The 12,382-nt window shown below is 46.1% G+C and overlaps 2 protein-coding genes across 5 annotated transcripts in view; one reads left to right on the top strand and one right to left on the bottom strand.

Annotated features, from left to right (window-relative positions):
* The window catches only part of CYP20A1 (cytochrome P450 family 20 subfamily A member 1), a 43,712-nt gene extending 31,940 nt beyond the window's left edge, over positions 1 to 11,772 (bottom strand). The window contains exons 1-2 of the mRNA XM_082262492.1: positions 11,573 to 11,772; positions 3,380 to 3,429 (exon numbers count right to left, since the gene is read on the bottom strand). Of these exons, the coding sequence (XP_082118618.1) occupies positions 3,380 to 3,429; positions 11,573 to 11,644 (122 nt within the window). The 5' untranslated portion in view covers positions 11,645 to 11,772. The remainder of the gene's footprint in view (positions 1 to 3,379; positions 3,430 to 11,572) is intronic.
* LOC309559272 (alpha-aspartyl dipeptidase) overlaps positions 11,753 to 12,382 on the top strand; it is a 46,041-nt gene continuing 45,411 nt past the window's right edge. Inside the window, exon 1 of one of the 4 annotated variants that reach the window (XM_082262493.1) lies at positions 11,753 to 11,854. The gene's annotated coding sequence lies outside the window, so the exon portion shown is untranslated. The remainder of the gene's footprint in view (positions 11,855 to 12,382) is intronic. The other 3 variants (XM_082262494.1, XM_082262495.1, XM_082262496.1) reach the window with 3 other exon arrangements.

Below are 12,382 nucleotides of genomic sequence, written 5' to 3'. Positions count from 1 at the left end.
CACTGCGGTACCGCATGGTATAGGGTCGGAACGGTTCGGTACGGTACGGTATAGGTTTGCTTTTCCACTGCATGGAACCGAACGGTACGGTACAGTACGGCTCTGAAAAAACAGTACCTACTCGATTGTGGTTCCAACAGGTACCAAACTGGTACCATATCCCACAATCCTTTGCATGCAGTCACTACTAGCCACTGATTGGTCAGAGAATCACACCCACCCCGTTGTTATCCCACCCACTTAACTTTAGTACTACTTTAGTGGAAAAGCAAACTTATACCGTACCGTACCGAACCGTTCCGACACTATACCATGCGGTACCGCAGTGGAAAAGCAAACCGGGCCAAGCAGGGCCGAGTAGAGCCGAGCCGGTACTAGCCGGTACTTGCAGTGGAAAAGTGCCATAAGAATACAATTCAATACAAGAAGGTTAGGAGGATACTGCTCCTGAGAGCTTATGAGATATTATGAGCTCAGTTTTAAAAATATTGAGAAAGTGATGGGACATCCAAACTGATATGTCAGTTAATAAGTTAGTAATGCAAGAGGAGACCCAATGGGTGAAGTGAGGAGTAGAGAGATAGATTTGGATGTCATCAACAGAGATGATATTGGAAGCTGTGGGAGTTTATCAAGTGAGCAAGGGAGGAGGTGTAGATTGAGAAGAGAAGGGACTTCAGAAAAAACAAAACCTTGGGGGACCCCTACATAAAAGGAAGTGAAGAGGAGGAGACAGTTGTAGGCAACACTAAAGGAACTCTTTGAAAGGTAGGAGGAGAACCAAAAAAAGTCTTGGAGGTCAAGATGGTGACGTTTTTTGAGAAGGAGAGGGTGGTCAACAGTATCAAAGATAGCAGAAAGATCTATTAGTAAAGCCCCGTACACACGCACAGATCGTCGTCATACAAACGTCGGCGGACGAAAGATCTGCCGATTGTACGCGTGTTAGTATGGTGCCTCCGACAGCTGTCTGCACACAATCCGCGGACAAGAGTCTTTCTTGCAAACATGAAAATTTTTGTCTGCGGACACCAGAACGGACGATTGTTCGCCTGTCAGTACAGAAATCAGCCGACAGACCGCAGATTTGCAAGACTGGGCATGCTCAGAAAATAAAAAACACAGGGAAAGTTAACCATAAAGCCCCGTACACACGCACAGATCGTCGTCATACAAATGTTCGTCTTTTCTCCCCGGGATGACGGTGTCTGTTGAAAAGTGCAAAGACAGCACAAGGACAGCACAAGAATTTTGTCCGCAGACTTCAGCTGACTGCAGAAGTGATGTCATGTAATGGTTAACTTTCCCTGTGTTTTTTATTTTCTGAGCATGCCCAGTCTTGCAAATCTGCGGTCTGTCGGCTGATTTCTGTACTGACAGGCGAACAATTGTCCGTTCTGGTGTCCGCAGACAAAAATTTTCATGTTTGCAAGAAAGACTCTTGTCCGCGGATTGTGTGCAGACAGCTGTCGGAGGCATGCACGCGTACAATCGGCAGATCTTTCGTCCGCCGACGTTTGTATGACGACGATCTGTGCGTGTGTACGGGGCTTTACATGACATCACTTCTGCAGTCAGCTGAAGTCTGCGGACAAAATTCTTGTGCTGTCCTTGTGCTGTCTTTGCACTTTTCAACAGACACCGACATCCCGGGGAGAAAAGACGAACATTTGTATGACGACGATCTGTGCGTGTGTACGGGGCTTGAGAGTATGGAGCAGTGGCCATTGGTTTCAGCAGTTAGTAAATTGTTTGAGTTTTAGTAGGGCAGTTTCTGTGGAGTGCTGTAAGTGAAAGCCAGACTGTAAGGGGTCCAGAAGGCTGTTCTCAATGAGGTAGGAGTTAAGACGGCTGTGGTCCAGGTGTTCTTACATTTTAGAGGTAAATGATAGCAAGGAGATGGGTTTTAAGTTGTTCAGGTTGGTGGAGCCCAGTGAGGGCTTTTTAAGTTTGGGGGTGATGCTTTGAGTGAGGAGAGGGTGCCAGTAGGGAGGGATTGACAGAAGATGCGAAGGAGCGTGCATAGGATAGAAGAAGAAGAGGGTGATCATAGTTGTGAGGGAACAGGTTCCAGCGGACAGGTGGTAAGACAGGCTTCTGAGAAAAGTTTGGGGACCTCTTCTGCAGTAACAAGTTCAAAAAAGGAAAGCATTAAAGAGGTTGTAAACCCGTACAACCTTTTTTTTTTGGCAACCTGTAAGAGAAACACATAATGAGCTAGTATGCATCGCATACTAGCTCATTATGCAATACTTACCTTAGAACGAGCCCTCGCCATGCAGCCCGCTCACCTGTATGACGGGCGACATGTCCAGTCGCCCGTCTTCTGGGATCGCGGCATCCGGCCATCTGATTGGCCGGAGCCGCGGTGACGTCACTCCCGCGCACACGTGTGGGAGCCGCCAGTCACGGCACGGGTCTCTGAAGAAACGGCACCAGCAGCCGTTCCTTCAGAGCGCATGCGCCAGTGACGTCACTGGCTGCATGTAAGGTAAATATCTCCTAAACGGTGGATGTTTAGGAGATATTTACACTACCTATAGGTAAGCCTTATCATAGGCTTACCTATAGGTAAAAGTGTCAGAGGAGGGTTTACTTCATCTTTAAATATTTTGGATAGGATATGTCAATTGGGATAGATATACGTTCAGTGGAGATGTCCTCATGAATTGCCTCAATCTTGTGTTGAAGTGATTGGCACTCTTCTGAGTAGCGAGTGAGTTACTAGGGTTGAGGTGGTGGTGGACAATGTAGAAAAGAGGCGATGAGGACTAGATGACAGTGAATTAATGAGCGTGACAAAGTCGGCTTGTTTGGCAGCATTTAGAAAGGAATTGTATTTTAGGAATGCAGATTTATAGAAGGTGAAGGCTTGCAGGGTTTTGGTTTCCCCCCACAATAGCTCCAATGCACCGGTATATCTCTTGAGATTTCTGGTGTCATCAGTAGGAGTCAGGACCTGATTCTGCGTGTGGTGAGAAAAACAAGTACGTCCAATAAAATGTTGTAGACAGAAGTGACCAGGTCAAGGCAGGGCAGGGGTGACATTTTGTCATAGAGGTGCTCAGTAGCAGATTAGACAAACTAAGGGCTAAATTGGCGAAGGTTTATATGGATAAACATTTGCAACTTGGAAGGATAGTTGGTTGAAGACAGGGATGCTGTGAAAGTTATGAGGGTGTGAACAGAGTAAGGAAAGGGCAAGTCGTGATGTTGCTGAGCTTTTAATTCACTTTATATCATGAAAATATTGAATAAAGATCCTTCCTCTTTTTGTGGGTTAAGCAGGGATCGAAAGTCTGTCAGTGAAGCAACTGAAGAGATCCAGTATATGGAGAACACTATGTATGTTAATTATTACTGGCATTGGAGAACTCACTTTTCCTCTGTAGGAGCAAGGCCAGGTATACCACATGCTTGCCTGGAAGACTGAAAGAGAAAAAAAAAAAAATGTAAAAACTAATCTAGATGAAGACATTGCTAAACATATACTTGCATCCAGCAAAACCAGTGATGTCCTGCCACTGAACACTAGGTCCCATGCTGCCATCTTCTTTGCTTACATCCTTGGGAGCTGGCTGTCACTTCTGGGTTCTTGCAGTCAGCACCCTGATGATGAGTTTTGCAGCACGTGTGTAAGGTGAGGATCCCAGGAACCTTCGGGCAGCTAGGCCTTGTCATTCTTGCCTAGCCAGGAATACAGTAGGTAAGAAGGTATTGGCCAAAAAAAAAAATCTATGGTTGTGTCAAAGGAGGGGAGGGGGGGAGGTAGGTAGTCTTTGGCAACACTTACGAAGGTGTGAATGCAGCCTTAATCCTTAGACCTAGAGTGCAGATAACCATAGCTAAAAATATATATATTAAAAAAAAAAGTTCTCTCACAGTATTTACAACTGTGTGAACTGAGCAGCCTGTATCCCAACTGGTCTTGACAGATTTATCCTGCAGTACACAAGCAAACATATATGCACTGCTGTGTTGTTCTGCAAGCATGCTCAGTGTTCCCAGAACTGCTACCATGCTGTCACCAGCAGCTCATGGTAAATTACTGACAATCAATTGGATAGGCTACTGATGACATCATCACTGTGCAGCCAATGGCAGGAGCACATGTTTGGGCCCCAGGCATCATAGCCCATTTAACCTCCCTGGCGGTATGATTCTTTCGGATTTTAGGTGCTGAAAGCGGTACCATTATTTTGCATGTAAATCTTAAGAATGAGTAGCCCAAACCAACTATTTACATATGATTTTTTTTTTTACTGTGCGTTATTCTTTATAACATCTCGGGTATGATAAAGTTTGAAACAAAAAATCATAAATTATAATATAATAAAAACCATAAATAAGTTAAAGTATGTATGCATACATATATACTGTATATATTACAGTAAAACTGCAGGAAAGGGCACTGGGGGGCAAACTAATGTGACTATATTTTATTTTGCATTGTATCAGTGTGTTTGGTGTGTTTTACATTTGAATTTGCCGCCGGTTTCACCCCCCCTGTGAACATCATGTCGCAGGAGACGGAAGCCGGGGCTCACAGAGGGTCGGGAGGATGATCCGCCGCCGCACACCGCCGGGATACATCGCTGGATCCCGGTGACAAGGCAAGTAACCCCTCTACCAGGATCCTGCGATGTTCCTAGCGGGAATACCGCTAGAAAGGTTAAAGGGCTGGCTTAAACCATATTAAAGGGGTTAAAGCGGAACTTCACCCAAAAGGGGGAGTTCAGCTCTTCTTCCTCCTCTTCCCCCACAGCCATATTTGGAATATTTTTCTTTTGGGTGGGGGGAGCGGGTAGCTACTTTTGGCAGGTACCTGCTCTCACTTACACTCAGATCGCCTAGGTGATCTGAGAGAATGTTCAGCCCTCCCCCCCCCCACCTCTCCCTGCCCGCAACCTTCTGAGGCACATCACAGGTCCAAGAAAGCTTCAGGACCATTCACATGGCGCCAGGCATGGAGCTGGCTGTGCAGCCGCAAGGAGTCACAGCTGGCTCCCCCACAGTTAACATTCCAGTGCCAGGGACCACAAGATAGTGGTGTTGGGATGGTGTTGGATCCCTAGACAGGCGAGTATCTATTAAAAGTCAGCAACTCGTTTTTATAGCTGCTGACATTTAAATTTTGGAAACCTGGCTGAAGCGCCTCTTTAAAATGGTAGCAAACCTCAGACATAAAATCTGAAGAAAGCACATTTCTATAGTGTTTACCTACCTCTCTCCAAAGCACGAAGTGTCATTTCTCTCTGCTGTCTAGTTCCTCTGCTACCAGCACGAGTCACTTATAACATGTTTTTCTGACACCAAGAGAAAAATGGTGACGGGGAGGGAGCCCCAGCTAAATGACAGCCTCAGTTATGTTCCTCTATGCTGTGTGAAGCAGGGTTATCCCTTAATCCACCCTCCGAGTTCTTGTACAGTGTGTAACTGCAGCTCCCACCTGCTTTGTGAGTCTGTGAAAAATCCTTTTCATCTTTGAGATTTACAAGGATGTATAGGCCAAATGGCTGAAAATAATCAGGTATAACTTATATAGCAAGATTTGTTTTATCTCTGTGTATCACCTGAGGCCAGTCACTTCACTCTGTAGATGTAAGGATTACAAAGCACTTTAACCGCTTGCCGACTGCGCACAGTATATTTACTGCGGCAGTCGGCCCCGGCCAGGCAGAGTGACGTAGGTCTACGTCGCTCGCCTGTCACTCCTTCCAGAGCCAATAGCGGGCGGGCGCGCGCCCGCCGAGGCGCGCGCCCGCCTCGGCTCGTTCACGGAGGAGTGCGGGAGTGTGACTGGCGGACCCGATGTCCGCCGGTCACACTACGATCGCCGCTACAGCGGGAGAAAGACAGAGCGGCTTGTGTAAACAAGCCACCTGTCAGTTCTCCCTGTGTAAAAGTGAAGATCAAACAGTTCTACTATGTAGAACTGTTGATCTTTGTTTTTACACTAGTAGACCTGTCCCTACACAGTTAGAATCACGCCCCTAGGACACACTTAACCCCTCCCTGTCCAATACTGTTAACCCCTTCCCTGCCAGTGTCATTTTTGCAGTAACAGTGCATATATATAGCACTGATTACTGCAGTAATGTCACTGGTACCCCCAAAAGTGTCAAAAATGTCAGTCAAGGGTCCGATCTGTCCGCCGCAATGTCGCAGTACCGCAAAAAAAATCGCAGATCGCCGCCATTACTCGTTAAAAAAAAAAACACCAAAAATGACAAAAATCTTTCCCTTTGTTAGTAAACGCGATAACTTTTGCGCAAACCAATCAAAATACGCTTTTTGCGATTTTTTTTACCAAACATAGGTAGCGTAAAACAAATTGGCCGAAAATTTTAAAAAATTTTGATTTTTACATTTTTTTTTGGGGGAATTTCATATAAAAAAAAGTGAAAAATATTGTTGTTTTTGCAAAAATTACGCTCTTTTTTTGTTTATAGCGCGTGATCAAAAAATCGCACAGGTGATCAAATACCACCAAAAGAAAGCTCTGTTTGTGGGAAAAAAAGGACGTGAAATTCGTTTAGGTACAGCGTCGCACGACCGCGCGATTGTCCGTTAAAGTCACGCAGTAAAAAATCGCAAAATAACCCCTGGTCTTTTAGCAGGAAAATCCTCCGGTGGTAAAGTGGTTAACATATAAACTTCTACTCCTGTCATAATGAGACTTGTATGTTTATGCATGTAGTGCCTTGTTCAATGATTCTGGAGGGAAGTGGTAACCGAGAAATTCAGTGGGAGGTCTGTCCGTGGAAATGGATTCTAGGTAGAGCTGCACGATTCTGGATAAAAAGAGAATCACGATTTTTTTTTGCTTAGAATAAAGATCATGATTCCCTCACGGTTTTCAGTGCAACATCTCATACATTATACAAAAAAAATTGGGCTTACTTTTCGGTTTAGTTTTTTTTTAATTAATTAAAAGTGTATTTTTTCCCAAAAAACTGTGTATGATAGACTTTGGCGCAAATACAGTGTGACATAAAAGATTGCAACCATCACCATTTTATTCTCTGGGGTCTCTGCTAAAAAAATATATATACAGTTCGGGGGTTCCAAGTAATTTTCTAGCTAAAAAATACCTTGTAAGCAACAAGTGTCAGAAAAAGGCTTAGGCCTCTTTCACACGGGCGCTCCGTATGTCCGTATATAACCCCATCCGTTTGCGGGTGATATATGGACATAATGCATGCCAATGGGATTGCGGATGTCAGCGGATGACCATCCGATTTGCGTCCTTTCAGTTCTGTTCCGTTTTTTGGAACGGAACAGAACCCTATTTTTCTTCCGTTTAAAAAATGGAAAGGACGCAAAATCGGATGTCAGCGGTGTCATCCGCTGACATCTGCAATCCCATAGACATACATTATTGTCTATGGGATTATGTCTGTATATCATCTGCAAACGGATGGGATGATATGCGGACATACGGACCGGATGACACAAGTGTCATCAGTGTCCGTAAAAAAAAAAAAAGTGACAAAAACGGAGTGCCCGTGTGAAAGAGGCCTTAGTCTTTAAGAGGTTAAACTGCCCTCACTTACAGACGAAAGTTCATTCCTTTGATCTAAAACAACGAAATGATACTTTGTAAAACATTGTGTTTATAGTTTTCTCTCAGACTTAACAAAGTTGATAAACATTTGCCAGGGTTTTTTTTGACAGCTGTAAGCTCTGTAAGAATCGAGAACATGCTGAAATCGAGATCGCAATTTTTTTAATGATTAATCGTGCAGCTCTAATCGTAGGATACTACTTTTGGGAATTTGTTCCCACAAACAGGTATTGGTCTTCTATGCTGTGTTTTATGCCAGAAAAGCCATTCTATCCAAATGGAAACAGGCTGACCCTCCCACGGTCTTGCAGGGGAGATCTGGGATGGATTCCACCCTATCCCTATATAAAACGTACCTATATCAGCCGAAAATGCTCCAAACAAAATTGATCCTTGGCAATTTAGGGTTCAAACCCCCCCCCCCCCCTCACCTTCCACACCCCCCTCCCTTTTTTTGGCTGCCCGGTGCCATCCCTCTTCCTCACCCCACCTCATTCCCTGCCACTTCCCCCTTTCTGGTATGCCATTTTAGATGTAGAATAATAATAATAAAGTGCAGCGCAATAGGTATCTAAATAAATAGTTAACCTAAATTCAAAAATTTGTGCTACAATAGGGTGCACCACTTTATAACATGCATCTGAAGACTACTCATTGATCCACTAGTAGTCTTCACATGCATGTTACAATGTGTTACACCTTATTGTAGCACTCAAATTTTAATTTGGTTTTTCCATTTATAAACCTGTTGGGCTGCATTTATTTTATATATTTTTCAGTAGATTTATGTGTTGGTTTTACTGAACACACTGAGGAAGTGTTAGCAGCAATTTATGCCTGGGTTATAAGGCATATTAAATTTAAACACTATTGTAGCAGGGTTGAGTTGGTGGTGGTGCGGATTATTTTTATTATTATATTTTAGATGTAATCCTTGGTCTAAAAGAAATGAACAAAAATGGCTTTACTTAGGTTTATTTGTTTCTCATGACAACGTATAATGTTCACTGCAAAGTTGTTGCTCTGTACTATGATTATTGTAACATCTTCTCTAAGCAAACTCTCTGCCTTATGGTTCTCTGTATATGTGTTATCTTTTTATTTTTGAGATAAAAACTTTTCTGTTAAAAAAAAAAAAAAAAAAAAAAAAAAAACCTTCTACATCTAAACTTTTATTATGCGTATTTCTGTAACCTCACAAACTAAAAAAAAAAAAAAAAAAAAAAAAGTATTATTAATTGCTCCTTGTATGTTTGCACAGCTGAGTAATATTGAAGCAATGGTATACACACACCTTAAATAACTTTGCACACAGTGAATGTGTATTATAAGTAAACTTTAGAGGACGCACACTTCTAGTACGAAGTGTAAAAGGACATTTTTCATTCCAATACCAATTTGCATTATTTTCCTTCCTATTCCAGACATTAAAATAAATAAATCATTTTTATTTTGCGATAAAAAAAAAAAAAAAAAAAGATAAAAAAAGAAAAAAAAAAAGTCAGATTTCTTTTTTGGTCTGTAACCTCACTGAGAAGATTTCCCCTCACTTCCTGCCCTGTAAAAATTGTATAAGAAGTGGGGGGAGCAGTTGTGGGTGGGACTAGGTATGGATTAGGGTTGCGCCAATGCTGTTTTTTTTTTTTTTTACTGTCGGGTACCGATACTTTCGGTCAAGTACTCACGGTTACCAAGTACCGAAACCTTTGCGATGCGATTTGAGCCTACACAAAATAAAAGGGCTCAAATCGCACTGCAAAGAATCCCATGTGTTTTGAACAGGAATGCGGTGCAATTCATGTCCGAATCGCATGCGGTTTCCTGCACCGCTCCTGTGTGAACCCAGGTTAAAATCCCTATTAACAAGCAAGGGTTCAAACAGGTGCGGATCATACCGCAAAAGGTATCAGTTTCAGGCACTGTTGCATTATTCACAATTATGAGTACTCGTGAAAATATTGGTGTAGTACTGGTGCAACCCTAGCATAATAGGCAATGATAAAATTATCAGAAGTTCTTATCTGCTCAGTTATGGTCCTTGTGCCCCTGTGGAGACATTTTCTATCCACTCCTGTCCTGTCCTGAGAGAAATCCCTTCAACGAGGCAGAGATGGCAGTTAAAACCTGAGTCTCTAGCCGTTCCCTGCTCTGCAAGGGGGATTTTTGTTACAATAAATCCCTGCCTGTCAAAATTTAACAAACTTGCAAATGCGAAAAGGAGAAAAAAATATATTCCTAGTCACATAGGTGATTTCCCCCCAGGGTAAGGTCTCATTCATGTGGACAACATTGTTTACCCAAAAAAAATGCATGGAGCACATGACCATTCATAAATGTTCCCCCAGGGGAACACATAGCGAGCCCCTCTCCCCCAGGGAATGCACAGCAAGCCTGTCCCCTCTTTCCCCTAGGGCAGGGATATGCAAACTGTGGCCCTCCAGCTGTTGCAAAACTACAAGTCCCATCATGCCCCTGCCTCTGGGTGTTATGCTCGTGGCTATCAGAGTCTTGCTATGCCTCATGGGACTTGTAGTTCTGCAACATCTGGAGGGCCACAGTTTGCATATTCCTGCCCTAGGGGAACGCACATCCAGCCCCCTCTTTCCCCCAGGGGAACGCACAGCCAGCCCCCTCTCACCCCCCAGGGGAACGCACAGCCAGCCCCCTCTCTCCCCCCAGGGGAACCCACAGTCAGGCCCCTCTCACCCCCCAGGGGAACGCACAGCCAGACCCCCTTCCCCGCCCAGGGGAACGCACAGCCAGCCCCCTCTCACCCCCCAGGGGAACGCACAGCCAGCCCCCTCTCACCCCCCAGGGGAACTTACAGTCAGGCCCCTCTCACCCCCCCAGGGGAACGCACAGCCAGACCCCCTTCCCCGCCCAGGGGAACGCACAGCCAGCCCCCCTCTTTGCCCCAGGGGGAACGCACAGCCAGCCCCCCTCTTTGCCCCAGGGGGAACGCACAGCCAGCCCCCCTCTTTGCCCCAGGGGGAACGCACAGCCAGCCCCCCTCTTTGCCCCAGGGGGAACGCACAGCCAGCCCTCTCCCCCCCCCAGGGGGAGCGCACAGCCAGCCCCCTCCCCTCCCAGGGGGAGCGCACAGCCAGCCCCCTCCCCTCCCAGGGGGGAACGCACAGCCAGCCCCCCCCCCTCCCAGGGGGGAACGCACAGCCAGCCCCCCCCACTCCCAGGGGGGAACGCACAGCTAGCCCCCCCCCCCCCCCCGGGGGGAACGCACAGCCAGCCAGCCAGCCCCCCCCCCAGGGGGAACGCACAGCCAGCCCTCTCCCCCCCCAGGGGGAACGCACAGCCAGCCCTCTCCCCCCCCAGGGGGAACGCACAGCCAGCCCCCTCCCCCCCCCCAGGGGAACCGCACAGCCAGCCCCCCACTTTCCCCCTGGGGGAACGCGCACAGCCAGCCCCCCCTCTTTCCCCCTGGGGGAACGCACAGCCAGCCCCCCTCTTTCCCCCAAGGGGGAACGCACAGCCAGCCCCCTCTTTCCTCCAGGGGAACGCACAGCCAGCCCCCTCTTTCCCCCAGGGGAACGCACAGCCAGCCCCCCTCTTTCCCCCAGGGGAACGCACAGCCAGCCCCCGCTACCCCAGGGGGGATGCATAGCCAGCCCCGCTACCCCAGGGGGGATGCATAGCCAGCCCCCCCTCAGGGGAACGCATAGGACATTTCTAGGATAATGCATGGAAAGCCTGCAAGTTTCTCCCCCCTGTAAAACCTGAATAATGTGATTTGCACACACCACACTCAGTTACCTACTTTTAACATTCACACAGGTTTTCACCCAGGATTCATACAACTTTCACACATTATTCTTAATGCATCCAATTATAACAGTGTGTGAACCCTGGGTGGAAGTATGTCAGCAGCCCCCATAGTATTGGTGTACACGCCTGTGGCAGGCATTGTAGTGTGAATAGATGAGCAGTCTGACTTTTCTGTACTAACAGCTGCCACATCAGCAGTCATTGTCTGCATCTCTCCCCTCTTACCGGGTACAGGTACAGCACCGCTCCCACCAGGATCAGGAGGAAGGTGATAGCGAATATAGCGAAGTCCAACATCCTCCAGCCCTGAACACCCAGCACAGCAGCAACAGGCCCCCTACACTAACACAGGCAGATCTGCTCAGCCCGCTCGGCTATCAACTCCACCTCCTGCCAGCCAAGAGCAATCGACTCCCGGAAGCATCGGAGCGGTGGAAGCAGCAGGGGAGTGACACGTGGGTTGTGTGTAGACGGGGCGGAGGGCGCTGGCTGCTGGGTAGATCGGATGTTAGTAAATCAGACATATAACATTTAGTTCAGGCCCAGGGCTATGTATTTAGATTTGTATGCATGTAGTTCTACTGTTAACATAGGTTTTGGAATGTGTGGTTTATAATATAACTAAAGGAAAACTTTTATATTGGATGAAGTGGACAGGGATTAGAACTCCTGTTAGGAAGATTCATACTCTTTTTATTTGTAATGTTTACCATTATCACCATGTAGAAGAAAATTCCAAACGTTGCCCCAGAACAGGAATAGAGGGGAGATCATCTAAAGGGGCCACCCAGGAATTGTTTCACTGTTTTGGAGGGATTTCCCTGTGGGACAGGAAGTGAAGAGAAATCTCCCCATTAAAGCTGACAGTATGTATCCTTCCCTTACTCTATCCAAAATGAAACACAAAGGGGTCAATTCACTAAGCTTTACTGCATGCGCTAAAGGGCATCCTGTTACTCATTTGCATTAATTATCGCAAATGGTAAATAAAGTCCAGTTCATTAAAAAAATAAATAACGGTTTTGCGGTAAACAA

This window comes from Pelophylax lessonae (assembly GCF_965119305.1).
Source record: "Pelophylax lessonae genome assembly, chromosome: 6".
NCBI lineage: Eukaryota > Metazoa > Chordata > Amphibia > Anura > Ranidae > Pelophylax > Pelophylax lessonae.
The sequence above is the reverse complement of the archived record's forward strand: the minus strand, read 5'-3'. Positions and strand labels throughout refer to the sequence as shown.